Source organism: Lepus europaeus, unplaced genomic scaffold (genome assembly GCF_033115175.1).
Source record: "Lepus europaeus isolate LE1 unplaced genomic scaffold, mLepTim1.pri SCAFFOLD_29, whole genome shotgun sequence".
NCBI classification, from domain to species: domain Eukaryota; kingdom Metazoa; phylum Chordata; class Mammalia; order Lagomorpha; family Leporidae; genus Lepus; species Lepus europaeus.
In genome coordinates this window covers 7486637-7509985 of record NW_026909167.1, presented here as the reverse complement: position 1 = coordinate 7509985, position 23349 = coordinate 7486637, and the positions used below count along the sequence as shown (strand labels likewise).

Below are 23349 nucleotides of genomic sequence, written 5' to 3'. Positions count from 1 at the left end.
TGTGAAAGATACATTAAGTCTGTTTCATTTAGCTGTAAATTTGAGGCAGTTTAATAGTCAAAGTTAATATTGATCAGTAATGAGTTGGCTTTGCCAATTTTCTATAAATATTCCTATTATTTTTGTTGGATTTCTATTGCAGTTTTATGGGGGGATTTTCTCCATTTACATTCCTTCATAACGTTGACTATCTTTATGTTTCCGTGTGTAGCAGACTCTTAAGCATTTTTTGGTAAGGCTGGAAAGGTGTCAAATTTTTTCAATTCCTGTTTGCTATGAAATGTCATTATTTCATTGTATTTCATAAATGAGAGCTTTATATGATGTAGTATTTTATTCTCTTATGACTTGAGCTATATCTTTCAATTCTCTCTTAACCTGTAGAGTTTATGATGAGAAGTCAGCTGTTATTCTAATCGTAGAACCTCTGAAAGTAATCTGAAATTTCTCTCATCCACATTTTAGAATTTATTTGTATCTTTTACTGTGGAAAGTTTGACTATGATGTGTCTTGCTGAGGATCTTTTTTGGTCATTTCTACTAGTTCTATTTGCTTCCTTTTATTGAATGTCCCTTTCTTTCTCCGAATTGGGGAAGTTTTCTGTAATTCTTTCACTAAATAAGCCTTCTGGCCCATTTTCTCTTTCCAGATTTTCAGGAAATCCTAAGCACCATACATTGTGTCATTTGATAGTATACCATAAATCTCCAACACTGCTTCGAATTTCTCTAATTTCTTTAGTTTTATCTGACTGTAAAATTTCCAGGAATTTTCTTTTAACTCAGATATTCTTTCTTCTACCTCAGTAAGTCTGTTTTGATGCTTTCTACCATATTTTAATTTGATCTATTGAATTCTATATTTCTTTTTTTAAAGATTTATTTTATATATTTGAAAGATAGAGTTACAGTGCGAGGTAGAGACAGAGTGAGTTCTTCCATCTACTGCTCTACTCCCTAGATGGCTGCAATGGCTGGAGCTGTGCCAATCTGAAGCCAGGAGACAGAAGCTTCTTCCAGTCTCCCACATGGGTGCAGGGGCCCGAGGGCTTGGGCCATCCTTTACTGCTATCCCAGGCCATAGCAGAGAGCTGGATCAGAAGAGGAGCAGCTGGCACTAGAACTGGCACCCATATAGCATGCCAGTGTTTCAGGCCAGGGCTTTAACCCACTGCACCACAGTGCAGCCCCCTAAATTCTTTATTTCTAATATTTCATTTTGATTTCTCTCTAAAATCTCAATTCATGGGAAAATTTCATTCATGCCATGTATGAATTTCTTTAATTCATGAATTTGGGTCTGGTTACTTTTGAGTAATCCTGTGGGTAATCTTTGGAATTCAATTTCTGGCATTTCATCAATCCCTTCTTCATATTCAAATGTTTTGTGTTCCTTTGTGGATGAGGTCATGTTGTCTTCTTATTCTTGTTTCTTAAATTTCTTCACTTATTTTAGGCATTTGTGGAGATACTTGTTTTTCCCTCTGATCACTTTTATTTTTGAACTGTGCTTCTGTGGCTTAGTGGAATGTTTGCACTTTCGGTGAATGTCCTTATGTGTGCTGGGTGTGGCCAGGGAGTTCTGGTCAGTGCTTCATGGTGGGGCAAATATTAAGGGTAAATCTCTTCTTGATAACAGAAGGGTAGGGAATGATCACCTCTGTTAGTGTGATCACATCTTAACCTCCTCTTCTCTAAGGTGATCAATGCCTGGGTCTTAATCCCAAGTGGGTGTAACATTCATGTACACTGCCATGTGAACTGCACAAATGATCTACACAGCCTTCAAGTTTGTATCCCAGGGCAGTGACTGATCTCAGGTGACCAGGGAGCTCTGAGCATGTTGAATCTCGCACAGTGATTGCCCAGAGGCCCAGCTACATGTGCCCTCCCCTACCACCACAGAGTTCCTACAGTCTTAACACACAAGGCTCTCACAGTCATTGGGTGCAGAGGGTCCACTCTGCCTCACCATACTTTCTGACCCAGAGTGACAGACATTCCTTGAGCCAGCTATCTGTGGGTGCTCCTCTTAGGTGGCTTGAGCCCCATAGCCTGTGGTATATTAGGAGCATGGGGTCCTCACACAATCTTTTTGGGTGTCCAGCCCACTATCAGTCTTCCCCAGTCAGGCTCAAAGTCAGTGATGACCATGGATTTTTCCCTCTATTTAGAATCTCTGAATTATATGTGTACACAAGAGCCACTGACTGAATGTTGCTGTATCCCCATCATTGCTGACAGTACTGCTTAGAAGATGCCATCCTGTCTCATCCAGTTGCTGAGTATGTGCATAAAGGCTTTTGCAGCAGCTACTTTAGCCTGAAATGGCAACCTCCTCCCCTAATTGCAGCAGGCACCATGGTGGGGGTGGCGTGGGATGAGTCAAACATGCCCCTTCCATTTCCACTGGGACCAAGGTTACCTTCTAATGTTTGGGGCTCCTGGATAAATTCACACTGGCTAAATCACCAAAGGTTGCTGCAGTCTGACCTAAAATCCATCTTCAAGCTGGTAACCTTTCTGGATCTCCACTGCTGGAGTCATATGCTGTGTTCATGTTCATGCTGCACATCCACACATTCCACACAGGTCCCTGGAATTCCATTTCCTTCCATAGAAGTTCCACTGTGGCTTTTTCTTTATCTTTGTTTATTTTATTTATTTTATTTATATGGAAGAATTACAGGAGAGGGGTAGAGAATATAAATCTGGAGAGGCGGCAAGATGGCGGAATAGGCAGGAAGCACACTTAGTCCGGGGGGAGAGAAAGTTTAATATAAGTGGAGATACTGCAGTGTCAAGGAAGAGTAGGGGATGAAACAGCAGAGGAAACTCTTCCGGAACTAGTGATTCACAGTGGACCTGCGTGGAGAGCGTGGGAGCCCAAGTTCGGGACACCAGCGGCAGACTCAACGCACCAGCGCTGGAACGCGAGGTGAGCCGAACCTCAATAGCCCGAGATACCAGCGGGCAAGCGAAAGAGGAGGCTAGAGGGAACAAGGCTTGAAACTCCGTGGGGAAAAGTTCACCAGGCTAACTAGAAGAGAGAAAAAAAATAAAAAAAGTGACTGATACGGACACAAGTTTCTCTCTCCGCTCACCTCTCACAGGCGAGCAAGACAGAGCAGGCGCCATTTTGGACATACGTCATAAGCAGGGCGACCTCAGGTCTGCACCAGCCCTGAGCCTAGCAGAAAAACCTGACTCTGTGGGGAGGGGTGAAATAACAGGAGATTAGCATCTAACTTGGCAACCCAGTGGGAGACTGCAGGAGAATTGGAGCCCACACTGAGGGCAGCAGAGATTCCCTGTGTGGTCCTTGGGAAAGAGCTTCCGATCTCTGGCTCCTGTGGGTATATCATTTGCCTGCTAACTACCTCCAATTACGTTCAGCTGTGCGGAATTACTTCCCTTTTAAATCAAAAAAAGAAAGAGAGATTTACCACACCTAACCTGGGAGTGTCATCCTTGACACACCCTCAACCCTGAGGAACCAAACACAGCTCTCAGTCCACACTCATCTCAAGCCTCTAAGGCTCCACTGAAAGCAGACAGTCCACTTAATATAGAGCCATAGTGTAACAAGAAAAAACACCACAGTGAAGAAACCAAATATCTCCAACATGCCAAACAACAAACGCAAAAACCAAGCTAACAAGAACAAGGAAGAAACTATGACGCCCCCAAATGAAAAAGACACCCCAATTCAAGATTATGAAGATGATGAGATCCAAGAAATGCAAGAAGCAGATCTCAAAAAAGTGATAAGAACATTAAGAAGTTCTCAAAAACAAATTCTTGAACTACAGAAATCCTTCATGGACAAGATAGAAAATCTCTCTCGTGAAAGTGAAATATTAAGGAGGAATCAAAATGAAATGAAACAACTAGTGGAACAAGAAACTCTGATAGTGACTAGAAATCATAATGAAATGAAGAGTTCAATAGATCAAATGACAAACACATTAGAGAGCCTTAAAAACAGAATGGGCGAAGCAGAAGAGAGAATATCAGACTTAGAAGACAGAGAACAGGAAAGGAAACAGGCAAACCAAAGAAAAGAAGAAGAAATTAGAAATCTAAAAAATATTGTCAGGAATTTACAGGATACTATTAAAAAACCCAACATTCGGGTTCTAGGAGTTCCTGAAGGCATGGAGAGGGAGAAAGGATTAGAAGGCATTTTCAGTGAGATACTAGCAGAAAATTTCCCAGGTTTGGAGAAGGACAGAGGCATCTTAGTACAGGAAGCTTATAGAACCCCTAATAAACATGACCAAAAGAGATCCTCACCACGACATGTTGTAATCAAACTCACCACAGTGAAACATAAAGAAAAGATCCTAAAATGTGCAAGAGAGAAACGTCGGATCACTCTTAGAGGATCTCCAATTAGACTCACAGCAAACTTCTCATCAGAAACCCTACAAGCTAGAAGGGAATGGCGAGACATAGCCCAGGTACTAAGAGAGAAAAACTGCCAGCCCAGAATACTATATCCTGCAAAGCTCTCATTTGTGAATGAAGGTGAAATTAAGACTTTTCACAGCAAACAGAAACTGAAAGAATTTGTTGCCACTCATCCTGCCCTGCAAAAGATGCTTAAAGATGTGTTACACACAGAAACACAGAAACATGGTCACCAATATGAAAGAAGGTAAAGGAAGGAAACCTCACAGCAAAAGATCACAGGAAGCTCAATTTCTCTTTGACATAGAATTAAACTCTGATGCTCTGTTAAATCAATGTGTTAAAGTAATCTATTATGTTCTCTTGATGTCTGTTAAATTCTAATTGTTCAAAAACAGCTGAATTTTTATTAAGAGCTATGGGTTATTTAAATATGTGCTTTTTTCAAAAATTTGAATATCTGCTGCTCATAAAACTAAAGCGTTGTTGGTTCTGTGTTTAGCTGTCCTCCTATAGGTTCCTATGGACTTTTTCCAGCCACTTTTATTGTATTCAGTACTTTGGGATGGCTCTGTAAACAGATGAAGCCAATAATGTATTAACAGTACCAACTGAGAGAAAGTATGGTTAACTGAGGTTACTAAAAAGAAAAAGCAATTCAAATCAATTGGCAATCTACAAAAAGAGTTAAAGATTTTAAAAGCTATTATTAAAATTGATGTATTGGTCTACTATGCTATATTATATGTGTGTACATATTGTATGTCCACATGGGGAAATTTTATTAAGAGTTTTATTTTAAATGGCTTATAGATAAGATTGTCCATAAATTTAAGCTGCTAAAATCAATCAAAGATACATTTTAATTTGTGTGACCTGAATCTGTGTATCATATGTTTTAGACTTGTTGGTAGAAAGAAACTAAAAACATTTTAGATGGTTGTGCTTAAGTTTACTGGCTAAACAAACTACACCATGTTAGATATTTAAGAGGTGTTTTCAAATACATGATTCTTAAAATTTATAGAAGGCATTGGACCTTCTGGTAAATGTTTTCTTAAGTTGTTATCTAATGGTTGAAACGGTTTGCTAAGTATTCATGTGATATTGCTATTTTCAGCAAGCGATCTAGGACTTGCTCCCTCATTTCTCTATTCTAAGCCCAACTTGTTCTTTCATTTCTCTATTCTCTTCAAGGTAGGAAACTAATTCTATTATGAAGGAATCTGTAGGATGCACAATTTAATCTTTAGACCTTATAAAAGAGATGGCTAACATTTTTCTGCAATAGCATAGCCAAAATAAGAACTCAAATAATAATCTCATAGCTAGATTCACTTCGCCATCAGCGAAGTATACAGTAAGTAGAAAAAACCTCCCTTTCAGACCAAAGGGAAAGAAAGTTTTAAAGTGAGAATATAATTTTCCTCATGGGCATTGTCTACCTTAGAAAAACTACTACAGAACATGCCTGTGACTATAGACTTGTAGTTCAGGCCACCGAAGATTAGAGATGGGACACGGGCACTCCCTTGACTTGCATCCTCTGGTCTGCTTTAACACAAACCAGGAGGAAAAGAAAGCTCGGCATCAGAAGCAATGGGTGGCAGGCCTATTAATGGCTGATCTGTACAGTGATCTGCCCTCAAGGAGACCCAACAGGCCAGTCCACTGCAGTGGCTTTCAATGTGGTAAGCCTGGGCTTCAGCAGAAGTCAGCTTATGAAGAGCCCTGGCAGCTCTGCCAAGAGTTGGATCACTGGTAATGGACCTGCCCTGGAGTCGAAGGATGCCCAGGTCAGAGCCACAGATCTTATTGGCTCTAAGCTGAAAAGCCCTTCACTCAGCCCAACTTCCAAAGTGACCACTGCAGCTGAGGGGATGGTCAAGTAGGGTCAGCAACATTGCAGGCAGAACTGTAAATTTCTTGTTAGAGATGCCACCTGCCTTTACCTGGCCAGCTCTCCTCCCAGGCCAGCCAAGTAATGAAAGTCAACAGAGTGCCTTCCCCTAGGAGGTTCACACCTCCCTTAGGATATACCCCATGTGAAGAGATAGATAGGTCTGGGCCTCTTAAATTACAAGGCCTAAAGCCCACCAGATTATTATCAAGCCCCTTCTATCAGGTTCTATTTGCCTCTCAATCAGAAAACTTAATTGTAGCTTAGACAGCACCTTTCTTAGCTCCTCTAATAATGACTCTGTCCTTTGTTCTAGGCCCTGTCTAGTGCACTTGGGCCTCATTCCTTTGTAATCATAACCTCTACTCTACCACCAATGGCTCTACTCCCAACATGTGTGTACTGATGGTCCTCTTCCCCACTTAATGCTGTATAATTGTTCAAACCTGGTAAATGCCACTCTTAGGATCATTGGTTACTATCCTCACTCTGTCTTTTATGACCTTGTCTAAATATGATCAGATTCGGCAAACTTGGAAGGCTTCCATAGCCTTGGCAACTCATGACGACAGCCTAGGATGGTTACTGGCGCCATAAACTAGAGTGTCAATTTGTTGGGTCAACAACAGGAGCCACTGTGCACTTGCTCCTCATGTGAGATCTCTGTCCTTAATGTGCTGTACATTGTGATTTAATGCTATAACTAGTACTCAAACAGTATGTTTCACTTTGTGTTTCTATGTGGGTGCAAACTGTTGAAATCTTTATACTAAATTGATCTTCTGTATATAAAGGGAATTGAAAATGAATCTTGATGCAAATGGAAGGGGAGAGGGAGCGGGAGGGGGGAGGGTTGCGGGTGGGAGGGAAGTTATTGGGGGGGGAAGCCATTGTAATCCATAAGCTGTACACTGGAAATTTATATTCATTAAATAAAAGTTAAAAAAAAAAGAAAGAAAAAAAAAAGAAACAAACAAAAAAAAAAAAACAGGAGAGGGGTAGAGACATACAGAGATAGGGGGTCTTCTATCTACAGGTTCACTCCACAAATGGCTGAAACAGCCAGAACTGAGCTTCTTCAAAGAGAGGAGGAAGGGCTTCTTCCTGGTCTGCCATATTGCTGTATGGAACCAAAGACTTGGGACATCATCTTCTGCATTCCCAGGGTCACTAGCAAGGAGGTGGATTGGAAGTGGAGCACCCAGGACTTGAAATGGTGCACATAGGAGATGCCAACACCAGTCCTGAAGTTTTCTTTCTAATTCTGCACTTACTGCATTTACTATTAATCCTTAGCCAAGTGTGGTGCACCATTCCCTATTCCACCATCTTGGAATCGCCCTCATGTTTTCTTCATCCAGTCATCTGTTAGTGGACATGGGGATTGATTCCATATCTTATATATTGAGAATTGAGCTACCATAAAAATCGGGTACAAAAAGTTCTTTCTTATACCAATGTCATTTCATTTGGGTAAATTCCCAGGAGTGGGATGGCTGTGTTATATGGTAGGTCTATAGATTTATTATGAATCTTCATAATGTCTTCCATAATGGGTTACATTCCCACCAACAGGGTATTAGAGTCCACTTATCCCTGTGTGCTCACCAACATTTTTGATTATTTGGAAGACAGCCTTTCTGATTGGCATGATTGGATACATCATTGTGTTTTTTATTTGCATAATAGTGATCCTGAGCATTTCATGAGTCTGTTGGCCATTTGTATTTTATCAATTGAAAAATGTCTTTTCATTTCCCTCACCCATTTCTCAACTGTATTATTTGTTTTGTTGTTGTTGAGTTTCCTGACCTTATTATTTATCACTAATACTAATCTTTCACCATATGTGTGGATTATTTTTTTTTAGTTTTTTATGGTTTTTATTTAATGAATACATATGTACAGTTTTTAGGGATATAGTGTTTCTTCCCCTCATTCTCACGCTACCACTCCCCACTCTCATCCCATCTCCTACTCCCTCTCCCATTCCAATAAATATTTTCTCTGGCTGTTTTCATTACAGCTATCCTGTGTGTCTTGAAATCTGGTATTTTGCCTCGGCTTTGTTTTAGTGGTTTAAGTTTGGTTTAGTTATTTGGAATCTCTTGTGTTTCCATATCAGTTTTATCATTTTTGTTCTAGATCTATGAAAAATGCCCTTCGTATGTTGATTGGGATTACATTAAATCTGTAAACTGCTTTGGATAGTATGGGCATTTTTTTTTACATTAATTCTAACAATCCACATGGAAGATTTTTTCTCCATTTTGTGTTTCTTCTATTTCTTTCCTTAATGTCTTGTAATTTTCATTGTAGTGATCTTTCACATCCTTGGTTAAATTTATACCAAGCTATTTAAATTTTTATATGTATTGTGAGCTATGCCGATCTTACATGTTCTTTCTCAGCAATGGCATTGTTTGTTTATATAGATATAACTGATTTTTGAGTGTTGTTTTTATATCTTGAAACTTTTTCAAACTTTTATTAGTTATAATATTGTCTTAGCAAGCTTTTTTTTCCCCAATACATAATATCATGCCATCCACAAAACAGGAATAATTAGACTACCTCCTTTTCACATTGTATTCTTTTATTTGTTTTTCTTTTCCAATGTGGACAAATCTAGAACAATATTGGATAGCAATTGTGGATGTAGTCATCCTTTTCTGGTTTTGAATATTAGTGGGAATGCTTACAATTATTCCCCATTCAATGTGATGCAGGATTGGAGTTTGTCATACATTGACTTGATTTTCTTCCTTCTGTACTCATTTTGCTTAAGTGTACTTTTTATCATGAAAGGAATTTGTATTTTATCAAATACTTTCTCTGTGTCTGTTTAGATAACTATGCAGTTCTTCATACTTTGTTAATGATATGTATTGTGCTTATTGATTTCTGTGTTTTGAACCATCCTTGTATACTTGTTTCTCTAGCATAAATCCCATTTGCTCTGGGTGGATGATGTTTTTTGATGTGTTGTTTGATTTGGTTATCTAGTATCTCATAGAGAAACTTTGTGCCAGCATTCATCACACATATCAGTTTATTGTTCCTTTTTGTTGTATGTTTTTCCAGTTTTGGAATTATGATGATGCTTGCCTGATAGAAACTTGACAGTATTACTTCAGTTTTAAACTGTTTCAAATAGTTTAAGTTGAATTTAGGTTAATTCTTTAAAAGTTTGATAGAACTCAACACTGAAGCAATGCAGTCCTGGACTTTTCTCTGTTCAGAGGATATTTATTACAGATTAACCCTCCTTCTTGGTTATTAGTCTATTCAAGTTTTCTGTGTCTCAATGTCTCAATTATGATAGATTGTATATATGCAGAAATCTATTTCTTCCAGATGTTCCAATTTATTTCCATACAGCTGTTTGTAATAATTCTAATTCTTTTCATTTTAGTACCATCAGTTGAAAGAACTCTTTCATTTATAATGTTATTAACTTGAGTCTTCTGCCCTTTTCCATTACTTGGGCCAGGGTTTATTGATTTTGTTTATTTTTCCCAGAAAACAAAGACTCTTTATTTCACTGATCTCTGCTTCATTTTTTATTTCAATTTTGTTTATTTCTTCTCCAATTTTTATTATTTATTTTCTCCTACTAATAGGGAGTCTAATTTTTGCTTGTTTTTCCAAGTCCTTGAGATTTATTCCTAGATTGTATACTTCATATCTTTCCAATTTCTTGATGTAGATAATAATTGCTGTAATCTTTCCCCTCAATACTGTTTTTGGTGTATCACAAAATTTTGAAATGTTATTTTATTGCCATTTATTTAAAGGGATTTTTAAATTTCCCTCTTGATTTTTTTCTATGACCCTTTATTCATTTTGGAGCATTTTGTTCAGTCTTCATGTGTTTGTATACTTTCTAGTGTTTCTTATTTTATTAATTTCCAGCTTCATTCCATTGTGATCAAAAATGATACATGATATGGCTTCATTTTTAAAGGTTTGTGAGACTTGCTTTATTTCTTGGCATAGGTTCTATACTGTAGAATGATCCTGTATAGATGAAAACTGTAGTTTGTGTCTGTGGGATGAAATATTCTAGATATCACATCAATTTTGTCTGTAGTGTAGATTATCTCTTTTGTTTTTGATTTTTTACCTAGTTGATCTGTTCATGATGAAAGTGGAGTGTTGGAGCTCCCTCCATTATTAACACCGTGGAGCCTCTATTTCCCTTAAATCCATTAACATTTGTTTTAAGTAACCAGGTGCTCTAGCATTGAGTGGATATTCATTTACTATACTCATATCTTCCTGGAGTGCTTTCATTAATGAAAATACCAATTTGCATGCTCACAATTTATATGTTTCCTTTTCAACACCTCTAGTTCCATACTTGTTATCTTTCTTACTTTTTGATTATAGCCATTTTTATATATTAGAGGTGATAACCATTGTGGTCTTGATTAGCAGTGCTGAGTCCCTTTTCAAATACCTTTTGGCTGCTTGAATATTTTGATTGGAAAAACTGATAATTTTTATTTTATTTGCTTTTTTTCATTTATTATACTTTTATTTAATGAATATAAATTTCCAAAGTCCAGTTTATGGGTTACAATGGTTTCCCCCCTCCCATAACTTCCCTCCCACCCGCAACCCTCCCCTTTCCCGCTCCCTCTCCCCCTCCAATCACATCAAGATTCATTTTCAATTCTCTTTATATACAGAAGATCAGTTTAGTATATATTAGGTAAAGATTTCAACAGTTTGCCCCCATATAGCAACACAAAGTGAAAAAAATACTGTTGGAGTACTAGTTATAGCATTAAATAATGATTAAGGGAGTAATACAAAGAACAGATACAACTCAAAAGCAATTTTTTATTATATTTGCTTTTGAGTTGTATCTGTTCTTTGTATTACTTGCTTAATCATATGAGATTTGCCAATGTCCTCTCCCACTCTCTTTTCTTTCTCTTTTTAGTCTTTCCCTTAGTATGTGGATGTATTTTAAGTTTTTTTTTCAGTCCTACTTCCTTATTTTTGTTTTTGTCACCTGTGCATTTGGTGTCATATGTAAATCATTGCTGACATTTGGCATAGCCACAGCTGTTTTAGGAATTTATGAAATGAGTTAGTGGATGAGATTATTCTCTCTCTCTCTCTCACTCTCTGAGTGTGTGTGTGTGTGTGTATGCATCTGTGTGTTTTTTTCTTTTAAAGTAATGAAGAAATTTGTAAAAATGACTTGGAGTAATTGATACCAAAGAGCAAATAGAAAAAAAGTGTACCAATTTTATGATCCTGAAATTTAATGTCAGGGAGGGGAAACTGTTGCTTACCCTGATTTCATCAGTATAATTTTGATCCATGCATGCATGTATGAACACTGTAGTCCATAGATGTGTATAATTATTGTCAACAAGAAACAAACTCAGAACAGCATCTTACTTGGTATATAAGGTTAAAGGGTATTAAATATTAAAATTAGCATCACTACTAATATGGTCTTTGTAAGTATTTTATTGACACATAATCTTGAAATAACTGAATTGGTATTTTGTCATGCTAACTGGAGCTATTAGGAGGCAATACTTTACCTTAAATTGCTGATAAATACATATTTGAAATTGTTTCATATAAGCAAAATAAAGTATTTCTCTACATGTGTATGGAATTAATTTAATTAAGACAATATCAAATAAGAAATATGGATTTAAATGGTAGGTTGATTTTGGTGCAAAAATTTATTGAACTCCAAATAATTCTTGCATACTAAATATTGCTCATGAATTGTAAGGGCCCCTCGTATTTATAGTTTTAAATATTTTTGAACCAAAATTAGTGTACTTTAATTTTATGTTCCACAGAATATGTAAAACCCTCTCATATTTGTTGATCTTCACTTTCTTCCATGAAGCCCAAACTTAGGAGTCTGTCTGCTGACTACTAACTGTCCCATGATGTAAGTGATAATTCTATGATTTGTACTATTTTGGGAGTTACAGAATCATAAGTACAGGTCTAATATAAACACATTTCACATTATTGACAGCAAATCCTCATTCTCCATCTCCAGACAAACAATAATATAAACTTTGTCTCCAGAGATCTGCCTTTTCTGAACTTGTGTTATAATGGAATCATATGGTGTTACAGTACGTGGGGGTTAGCTTCTGATATCTCTTGTTTTTCTTTCTTTGAGTTTCATTAGCTTTGTGATCTGTCATTTCTTAACTAATTTTGATTGCCAAATAGTATAGCATTATAAAAAATACACTATACACACTGTTTTCCTTAAAGATCAGTATTTGAGTTGCTTTCCCAATTTTGCTTTCATGAATATTGCTGTAATGAGCCTTTGTGTGCATGTGAGCTTTGTATCTGTTAGTTGACTTACCTTGGAGAAAAACTGCTGAGGCAATAAATAGTCCCACGTAGAACATGCCAAGAAACTGCTAAGTTATCTCTCAGAGTGGCTACAGTAGTTTACTGGAATTGTATGAGGATTCCATGTTCTCCATGTCTCTGTCAGTGTTTATCTATGGTTGAATCAGTCATTTCACTGAATGTGAAGTGTTATTTTCCTGAAGTTTTAATTTGCATTTCCACAATGACTGTTATTAATATTCTTTTTGAAATATCAGAATGTCTTACTGAAATCACTGCTTCATTTTGAAAATTGTGCGCTTCTTCTTCTTTTCTTTTTATTTTTGGTGCAAAATCCAAGATTTTTCTCTTAAATTTCTTAGTGGTATTTTCACTTTGATTCTACCTTGAATGTTAGTGTTAATTATATTTGCATTATTTTCATTGTCACTATACAGAAATATAATTGATATTTATGTCTTATTTTATATTCTGCAAAATTACTGAATTTTACATTGAGTTTTTAATGAATCCTTCAAGATGTCTTTTACTTACAAGATTATGTCTTAGTACATTACAAGTCATAAACATAACTTTTTTGTTTGCATTGCTCTTTTGTTTGCAATCTGGAGATTTTTCTTCTTCATGTGATTTCTTAGCAGAATCTTCTACTATACTCTCAATTACAAATGATGAAAGTATCTGCCTTGTTCTCATTGTATAGGAGTTTACTGTATAGGTGCCCTTCCTGTGGTGGAAATCCTCTTCAACTAACTTTGTTTAGGGTTTTAATCATGAGTTGAATTTAGTCATTTGTCTTATCAATGACATTATCAAATTTTGATATTTTGTTATCATAGTTTATTGTGTTAAAAGTTTATCATTAATTTTTTTTTAACTCGAGAGGCAGAAAGAGAGAGCTCCTATCTTCTAGTTCATTCACCAGATGTCTGCCATGACCAGATCTGGGCTGGAACTGGAACCAGAGCCAGAAGCCAGAAACACAATCCTGGCTTCCATTATGGGTGGCAGAGACAACAATTACTTGTCCAATCACCACTGTGTCCCATATTTTTCATTAACAGGAAGCTAGAATCAAGAACCCGAACTGAAAATTGAACCCAAACACTGTAATATAGGATGCAGGCATCTTTAATGAACATCTTAACTGAGAGGCCAAATGCCCACCCTTAGCCTCTCCATGCCATTCTTTTGTTCTGTGTCTCTGTTTTATGTTAATACTACACATTTTAATTACTTTTCCTTTTGAATTTAGTAATTCTGAGTCCTCCAATTGTGAACTTATTTTCAACTATATTTGGGGTATTTGGATCCTTTGACATTCCATGTGAGTTTTCTGTATAGTTGTTAATATTTTCTGCTAAAATAAACATATGTATCTGTAGATCAGTTAGGAACATGTGGTTTTTTATGTACATTTTGTAATCCATGAACACAGGATAATATTTTCATTTATTTGTGTGATCATTAATTCCTTTCAGTGAACTTTTATTGTTTTCAGTATTGGAATTATTTTTTTCCTTAGTTTAGTGCTAAGCGCTTTATTTCTTTTGATGCAACTGAAAATCCAAGTGTTCTGTTTATTTTATTTTTCTTCTTAAAATATTTTATTTAGGGCTGGTGCTGTGGTGCACTAGGTTAATCCTCCACCTGTGGTGCCAGCCTCCCATATGGGTGCCAGATTCTAGTCCTGGTTGCTCCTCTTCCAGTCTAGCTCTCTGCTGTGGCCAGGGAAGGCAGTGGAGGATGGCCCAAGTGCTTGGGCCCCTGCATCCAGATGGGAGACCAGGAACCACCTGGCTCCTGGCTTCAGATCAGGGTAGTTCCATCTGTAGTCACCATTTGGAGGGTGAACCAACAGAAGGAAGACCTTTCTCTCTGTCTCTCTCTTTCTCACTAACTCTGTCAAATAAATAAATAAATAAATAAATAAATAAATAAATAAAGATTCTTTAAAAAATATTTTATTTAAATAAGATGAACAAATTTCATGAGTTTCATATATACAAGTTTAGAAGCATAGTGATACATCCCACCCTAACCTCTCTCCTACCCATGCTTCCAACCTCTCTCCCTCCTTCCTTTCTTAGTTTTTGTTTTAAATTTTACTATAATACACTTTCAGTTTATGTTTTAATCCCAAGCTTAACCCTGCACCTTAAAATACAATAAATAGTAAGTAGGAAAAAAAATCTCTGTTCCTTGAGTATAGACAAGGCTGTAAACAATAATCAAATCTCAAAATGTCACTGTCACTCATATACATTCTCTTTTTTTGTAATCTGTATATAAGTTACCATAAATCAGGAAAAACATATGGGATTTGTCTTTTTGGGGCTGGCTTATTTTGCTAAACATAATGGTTTGCAGTCCCATCCATTTTATTGCAAAAGACAGCATTTTAATCTTTTTTAAGGCTGAATAGTATTCCATGGTATATATATATATACCACATTTTGTTTATCCAGTTGTCAGTTGATTGACACCTGGTTTGATGGCATTTCTGAGCTGTTGTGAACTGAGCTTCACTAAACATGAGGATAGAGATAAAACAGTTTCTTTCTTTCTTTTTTTTTTTTTTTGCATCTTTGTACAAGATTTTATTAAAGATCTTTATAAAGTAACATCCAGACTCCATACAGCTGCCAGGGAGACCCTGTTATGCTGTGGGGACTGGCTGAGGCATGGCAGGCGGCTCTGGCTTCCCACCCTTCTGCTCCGAGATGGGGGTGGTGGGCAGAATCTCATCTTTGGGTTCCACAATGCTCACGTGGTTGGGCAGGGGCTTCTTGGGGCCAATCTTACCACTTGGGTCCCAGGGCAGCATGATCTTCACCTTGGTGCCCAGCACACCCTGTCTGAGCAGCACATGGCGCACAGCAGTGTCAACACAGTAGTTAACAGGGTCCCCACTGTGGATCATCAGGCCGTCCACAAACTTCATGGACTTAGCCCTCTGTCCTCGCAGCTTCCCAGACACCACGACCTTGCAGCCCTTAGCTCTGCTCTCCATGATGAACCACAGCACACCATAGCAGGCCCTCCGTACAGCAAGCCCTCCTAGGAGTTTGTAATGCAGAGACTCTGCCTGGGCAATGGCACACAGGCCCCTCATGGCCACCTTTTCAGCATAAAGCTCTACGCTGCCCTCTGGGAAGCCAAACCTCTTCTGAACGACGGCAGTCAGTTCCCGGATTCGCCGCCCTTTCTCACCGAGCACATTCTGTGTCCTGGTGGCTAAAATAATTATTTCTGTCCTGGTTGGTGTAACTCGGACCTCAACTCCAGAGTAGCCATCTTCAGCCAGCTCCTGGGTGAGAAACTCGTTCAGCTCAGCTTTGAAGATGCCATCAGCAACAAACTTCCTCTTCTTAGAAATCTGCACCACCATCTTGCCACTGCGCGCAGCCGAAGGGTGAGATAAAACAGTTTCATATGTGGATTTTATTTGGCTTGAGTAAATTCCTAGGAGTAGAATGTCTGGGTCATATGTAGATATATTGTCCGAGTTTTGAGGAATCCCCATACTGTCTACAGTAATGGTTGTACTAGTTTCCATTTCCATCAACAGTGTATTTGGGTACATTTCTCCCCAGATCCACCTTACTGGTTTTTGATTTTTGGATGAGAGCCATTCTTACTGGGATGAAGTGAAACTTATTGTGGTTATTTTCTTAAAGATTGTTTACATAAAAGAGTTACAGAAAGACAACCTTCCTTCTACTGATTTACTCCCCAAATAGCTATCATGGTCAGGACTGTGTCAGACTGATGGCCGAGTCAATAGCTTCATCTGGATGTCCCACATGGTCCAGGACCATGAGCCTCTTCCACTGCTTTCCTGGATGTATTATCAGGAAGCTGGATAATAATTGGAGCAGTGAGGACTCAAACTGGCACCCATAGGGATGCTCACAGTGCAGGTGGTGACTCCACACACTGCCAACAGCATGGCCTCTCACTGTACTTTTTATTTGCATCTTAATGTCTATTGGTCCTGAGCATTTTTTCATTTTTCATTTTGAATTTTATCCTTTGAAAAATGTCTGTACATGTCCTTGGCCCACTCCTTAATTGGATTTTTTGTTTTGCTGTTTAGTTTCTTGAGCTCTTAATAAATTCTGGATATTAATCCTTTATTGTATAATTTGCAAGTAATTTCTTTCATTTTGTTGGATGCCTCTTCACTTTGTCAAAGGTTTCCTTTGCAGTACAGAAGCTTCTTAGCTTAGCATAATTGTGTTCACCTAATTTTTTTGCTTTTATTGCCTTGCTTCCTGGGTGTTTTCCAAGAAGTCTTTGGCTATGCCAATTACTTGCAGAGTTTCTCTGATGTTTTTCTTTAGTCATTTGATGGCATTCAGTCATAGATTTAGATCTTTGATCCATTTTGTGTTGACTTTTGTAGAAGCTGTAAGGTAGCTGTCTTATTTCATATCTCTGTATGAGTAAAACTAATTTTACCAGCACCAATTGTTAAAGACACTGTCCTTCTCCAAGGATTGATTTTAGCTCTTTGTAAAATATTAATTTATGATTGATGTGAGTTAGTTTCTATGGCTTCTATTCTGTTCCATTGGTATACATGTCTATTTTGTGCCAGTACCAGGCTGTTTTGATTATAATGGCCTTGTATACTATGTCTTGAAGTCTGATATTTTTATGCCTTTAGTTTTGTTTCAATTGTTCAATATTACTTTAGCTATTCAGGGACTCTTTGGTTTCCATGAGTTTTAGCACTGATTATTCTAGATCTGAGGAGAATACCATTGGCATTTTTCTTGGGATTGCAGTGAATTTGTAAATTGGATAGAATTGACATGTTGATGATATTAATTCTTCCAATCCATGAACATGCAAGTATCTTCCATTTTTTGAGTCTTCATCTGTTTCTTTAATATTTTGTAATTTTCATTGTACAGATTTTTCACATCTTGGTTAAATTTATTTCAAGTTTTTTTTTTTTAACTATTGTGAATGGTACAGTTCTTACAAGTTCTTTTTCAGCCACAGCACTGCATATAAAAAGGCTATTGGTTTTTGTGTGTTTACTTTATATTTTTCAACTTTATCAAACTCTATTATGAGTCATAGTAGTCTCTTAGTGGGATTCTTGGTTTTGCTAATATATAGGATTGTATCATCTGCAAACAGGGATAATTGGACTTTCTCCTTTCCAGTTGGTGTCACTTTGGTTTATTTTTCTTTTCAAAATGACTCTGGCCGGCACCATGGCTCACTAGGCTAATCCTCCGCCTGCGGTGCTGGCACACCGGGTTCTAGTCCAGGTCGGGGTGCTGGCTTCTGTCCCAGTTGCCCCTCTTCCAGTCCAGCTCTCTGCTGTGGTCCGGGAGTGCAGTGGAGGATGGCCCACGTGCTTGTGCCCTGCACCCCATGGGAGACCAGGAGAATCACCTGGCTCCTGCCTTCGGATCAGCTCAGTGCGCCGGCTGCTGCGGCCATTTGGGGGGTGAACCAATGGCAAAGGAAGACTTTTCTCTCTGTCTCTCTATCTCTCTCTCTCTCTCTCTCTCTCTCTCACTGTACACTCTGCATGTCAAAAAAAAAAGACAAAATGGCTCTGGATTAAATTTTCAGTAAAGTATTAACTAGCAGTGGTGAGAGTAGACATTCTTGCCTGGGTCTTGATCTTAAAATAAATGCTTTCAACCATTCAGTAAGAGACTGGCTGTGAGTCTGTCATATATTGCCCTGAATATGTTAAGGAATAAAGGTTTTTTTCATGAGAGGATGTTGCATTTTATCAAGTTATTCTCCTGCATCTATTCAGATAATCATATGTTTTATTTCTATTTGTTACTGTGATGTGTCACATTTATTATTTTCTGTATGTTGATAAATTCCACTTCATCAAGACAAACAACCTCTCTGGTGTGTTGTTGGATTCAATTAGCTAGTAATTCATTGAGGATTTTTGCATCAATGATCATCAGGGATATTCCTCTATAGTTCTCTTTCTCTGCTGTATTTAATCTACGTCCCAACTATCCCACACCTAGTCATACGTATGAATGAAATTCAATGAGCACATGAAAGAGATACCTCAGGTCCCATAGTCAACACTATTCAAAATAAAAGGTATGAAATCAGCATAGGTGCATGAATCAATGAAGAAAATGCAATATATAAAAATAACAATATTTTTGGCTATAAAAAGAATGAGATCCTACTATTAGCCACAAAATGGATTTAACTGGAGGTTATTGTGTTGAAATCAGACAGACATAGAAAGTTAAATACTGCATTTTATCCTTGTCATGTGGAAGTTTATCAAATGTAGACCTGAAATTGGAATGATGATTACTGGAGACTAGGGATTATGGGGGCAGGATGGATAGGTTGGATAAAGAGTACCAAAACAGAATAAATAAATGTTAATGTTCCACAGCATAACAGGGTGACTACAGCTCATAATAATATATTTTGTGTTTACTGTTTTGAAAACAAATATATTAGTATCACAAAATGGATTCATGGCAGTGATCATGAGGAAAGTGGCATATTCTTAGCATATTCTTATATGAATGGTATTGACATATACTGTATATTGACATATACAGTAACACAGTATTTATAACTATATACAAATATATATCCATATCATTTTTATACTCTGCTGATGTAAACTTCCACAGATAACAGAAGATATGTGATATAGTTGTTTCTGGGTCTGTCTTTCCACTTAGCATGGGTGTGTCCCTTTTGTAGCAAATGTCAGGAATTCATTCTTTTTTTTTGAGGCTCAGTCATATTGTGTCATGCACATATAATTTTTGCTTTATCTAACTTTCAGTTTATGGACATCTTGACTGATGCAATATGTGGATTTGGTTGCAATAAACATGGGAAGAACTCTCTGATGTGCTGACTTCATTTAATTTAGTTTCAAATGTGCTGTTTTCAGTATAATTTTGTTATATTTCCCTGTGTTAGACAATTGATCTTAAAATAAATCCACCCAGAGTTTTTTGAGGTATCTCTATATTGTTTTCCACAATAGTTATGGTAATTCATATTCCCACCATGTCATAGAAAGTATCCTTTTCTCTACAGCCTCTTCAGAATTTTTTTATATCTTGATTTTGGCATAATAGCCATTCTAACTTGTGTGAGATTAAATCTCATTGTGGTAGTAAGAATTTTTATGTTTCTGTCGATTATTTGTGTTTCTTTCTTTGAAAAATATCCATTGCTGTGTTGGCACTGTGGCATAGCAGGTAAAACCACCACCTGCAGTGCCAGCATCCCATATGGGTGCCAGTTCAAGGCCTGGCTACTCCACTTCTGATCCAGCTCTCTGCTATGGCCTGGGAAAGCAGTGGAAGGTGCCCAAGTCCTTGGGCCCCTGCATCCGCATGGGAGACCTGAAAGAAACTCCTGTCCCCCAGTTTTGGATTGGAACAGCTCCAGCCATTGTGGCCAGTTGGAGAGTGAACCAGCAGATAGTCTGTCTCTCTGCCTCTCCTTCTTTCTATGTGTAACTCTGACTTTCAAATAAATAAATGGATCTTTTAAAAAATCCATTGCTATTCTTTGCCCATTTCTTAACTGGATTATTTTTTGTTGGTTTTGTGGGCTTCTTATATAGTATGTATATTAATACTTTATCAGATACATAGTTTGTAAATATTTTCTTCCATTCTGTCAATTCTTTTTGCTTTGTTTCTTTTGCTATGCAGAAACATCTTAAGATTGATGTAATCCCATTTCTCCATTTTTTGTTTTATTGCCTGTGGTTCTAGGGTGTTATGCAAAAAAGTCTTTGCCTAGAATAATTTTCTGCAACAATTCCTCTATGGTTTCTTCCAGCAGTGTGATTGTTTCAGATGTTAAGGTCATACCCTTCATTCATTTTGACTTGATTTTTTTATATAGTGTTTAAAGTAGAGGTCTTGTTTCAATCTTCTGCCTGCAGAAATCCAATTTTCCCAATACCTTTTCAAGGAAATCTTTAGCATGTTTGTCAAAGATTAATTGGTTATAAATGAGCAGAGTTATTTCTGCTGTTTCTGTTCAGCATCACTGAGTTAAACAATTATGCAACTGCCATACTGTTTTGATTATAATAGCCCTGTGTCTTGAAATCTGGTACTGTGGTGCTTCTAGCTTTCATTTGATATCTTTTGTATCTCAATCTAAATTTTAGGATTTTTTTCTGGTGGGGGATGCCTTGATATAATTTTGATGGGGATAACAAAGAATCGGTAAATTTTGGGGATATTATGGTCACTTAGAATAATATTAATTTCTCCAATAGTTGAACCATGGAAAATTGCTTTCATTTTTTTTTTGACAGGCAGAGTGGACAGTGAGAGAGAGAGACAGAGAGAAAGGTCTTCCTTTGCCATTGGTTCACCCCCCAAATGGCCGCCGCAGCCGGCGCACTGAGCTGATCCGAAGGCAGGAGCCAGGTGCTTCTCCTGGTCTCCCATGCGGTGCAGGGCCCAAGCACTTGGGCCATCCTGCACTGCACTCCCAGGACACAGCAGAGAGCTGGACTGGAAGAGGGGCAACTGGGACAGAATCAAGCGCCCCAACTGGGACTAGAACCAGGTGTGCCAGCGCCGCAAGGTGGAGGATTAGCCTACTGAGCCGCAGTGCCGGCCTCATTTTTTATATATTTTGTTTATTTCATTAATATTTTGTGATTTTCATTGTAGAGATTATTCAGATCCTCTGTTGAATGTATCCCATTATTTAATATTTGGTAGCATTCCTGAGTGGTATGGTTCTTATAAGTCCTTTCTCAGCCAGATAATTGTTGGTATGTACAAATGATATCAATTTTTGTGTTTTGATTTTGCATCCTGAAATTGCTGAATATGTTTGTAAATTCTAATAGTCTGTTATGAGCAACTTTTTGTTTCCCAGTATAGAATCATATCATCTGAAGTAATGCTTTTATTTCCAGCTTTCCAATTTTTATCATTTTAGTTTCTTTCCTTGCCTTATGTCTCAAAATAAAACTGCAGGAACTATATTGAATAAAAGTGGTGACAGAGGAGATCCTGATCTGGTTCCACATCTTAGTCAAAATAATAGCAACTTTCCCCCATTCTACATGATGTTGGCAGTGGTCTTGTCATACTTCCTTTATCGTGCTGAGGTATGTTCCTTCTATACCCATTTTTTATTATTTTATCTTAAAATGGTATTGTGTTTTTGCAAATGCTTTCTCTGTATCCATTGTGACAATTTTATGAATTTAGTCTTTATTTTTTCAATGTTATGCACCACATTAGTCATCAGTGTATGCTGAAACATTCATGAATCACTTTCAGGTACCACATATAAAAAGCAAAATCATTATTTCATCTCAATTTAAGTCAGACTTAAGACATTAGAAATATGAAAATGTATATTATGCAACTGTCTGTTAGATATTATGAAATTTCTTATTGTAAAATATACTCAATGTGAAATATGAATTTCTGGGACGGGATTGTGGCATAGCAGGTAAAGCCACTGCCTGAAGTGCTGGCATCCCATATGGGTGCCAGTTCAAGTCCCAGCTGCTGCTCTTCCTATCCAGTTCTCTGCTATGGCCTGGGAAAGCAGTAGAAGATGTCCCAAGTGCTTGGGCCCTGCACCCACATGGGAGACCTGGAAGAAACTCCTGGCTCCTGGCTTCAGACAAGGGCAGCTCCGGTCATCGTGGCCAATTGGGGAGTTAGTGAAACAGCAGATGGAAGACCTCTCTCTCTCTCCTCTCTCTGCCTTTCCTTCTCTCTCTGTGTAACTCTGATTTTCAAATAAATAATAAATAAATCTTTTAAAAATATGAATTTCTTTTATCAGCTTTTTCTTTTGTCTATTTGTCATTTTTACTTAATTTCTAACAGATTCTATATGTCTTTTTACTTTTTGTGATAACATATCTTAAATTTGCATTACAGTAAATTGGCTTAATACTGCACAGGATAAGGAGTTTACCAAGCAAAAGGACCCCGGTTTAGTTGGAATATATACAAAGGCTATAAACCTGTATGAATTTTTGCCAGCTGGTCCTTCATAGTTTACTTCAATGTAACAGAACCCATGATAACATAACAACTAAATATTTCATGTGTGGTTACAAAATAACAAATAAGTTAATTTAGCTTTTAAGCCATTTCCTCTGAGTTTATGCTCATTTTTAACAATGAGTGAGATTTAGGTCAGTAGAAAAGAGACAATAAGCAGGCAGGAGAGTGGCCTAAACTGGGGTACTGTGTTCAAAATTATATTTGCCTGGAACAAGCCAAAATCAGGAGCCAGGAACTCATTGTGGACCTCCCATTTCAGAGAAAGGATTGCAAATGCATGAATCATCACCCACTGCTTCCCAGGATGCTCCTTAGAAGGAGTTTGAATTATTAGAATCTGAACCAGAAGTCAAACCCAGGCTTTTCCAAGAGAGGATATAAGAATCCCCAGGATTGTCTTAACAACCTTACCAAAAGGCCACTCCTCTGTATTATCCTTGCCAAAAAAATTAACACATCAAATTATAAAGGGAAGAATGGGGGCCAGCACTTTGGTGTAGTGGGTAAAGCCACCGCCTGCAGCACCAACATCCCATATGGGCACTGGTTTGAGTTCTGGCTGCTCCACTTCCAATCCAGCTCTCTGCCATTGCCTGGGAAAGCAGTAGAAGATGGCCCAAGTCCTTGGGACCC

The 23349-nt window shown here is 37.6% G+C and overlaps 1 protein-coding gene across 1 annotated transcript; it reads right to left on the bottom strand.

The window, feature by feature from the left end:
• Window positions 1-15235: 15235 nt before the first annotated feature.
• LOC133754801 (small ribosomal subunit protein uS3-like) lies at window positions 15236-16076 on the bottom strand. Its single transcript, XM_062185195.1, has one exon. The coding sequence runs from the start codon at window positions 16059-16061 to the stop codon at window positions 15330-15332; it is 732 nt and encodes a 243-aa protein (XP_062041179.1). The 5' UTR covers window positions 16062-16076; the 3' UTR covers window positions 15236-15329.
• Window positions 16077-23349: the final 7273 nt, after the last annotated feature.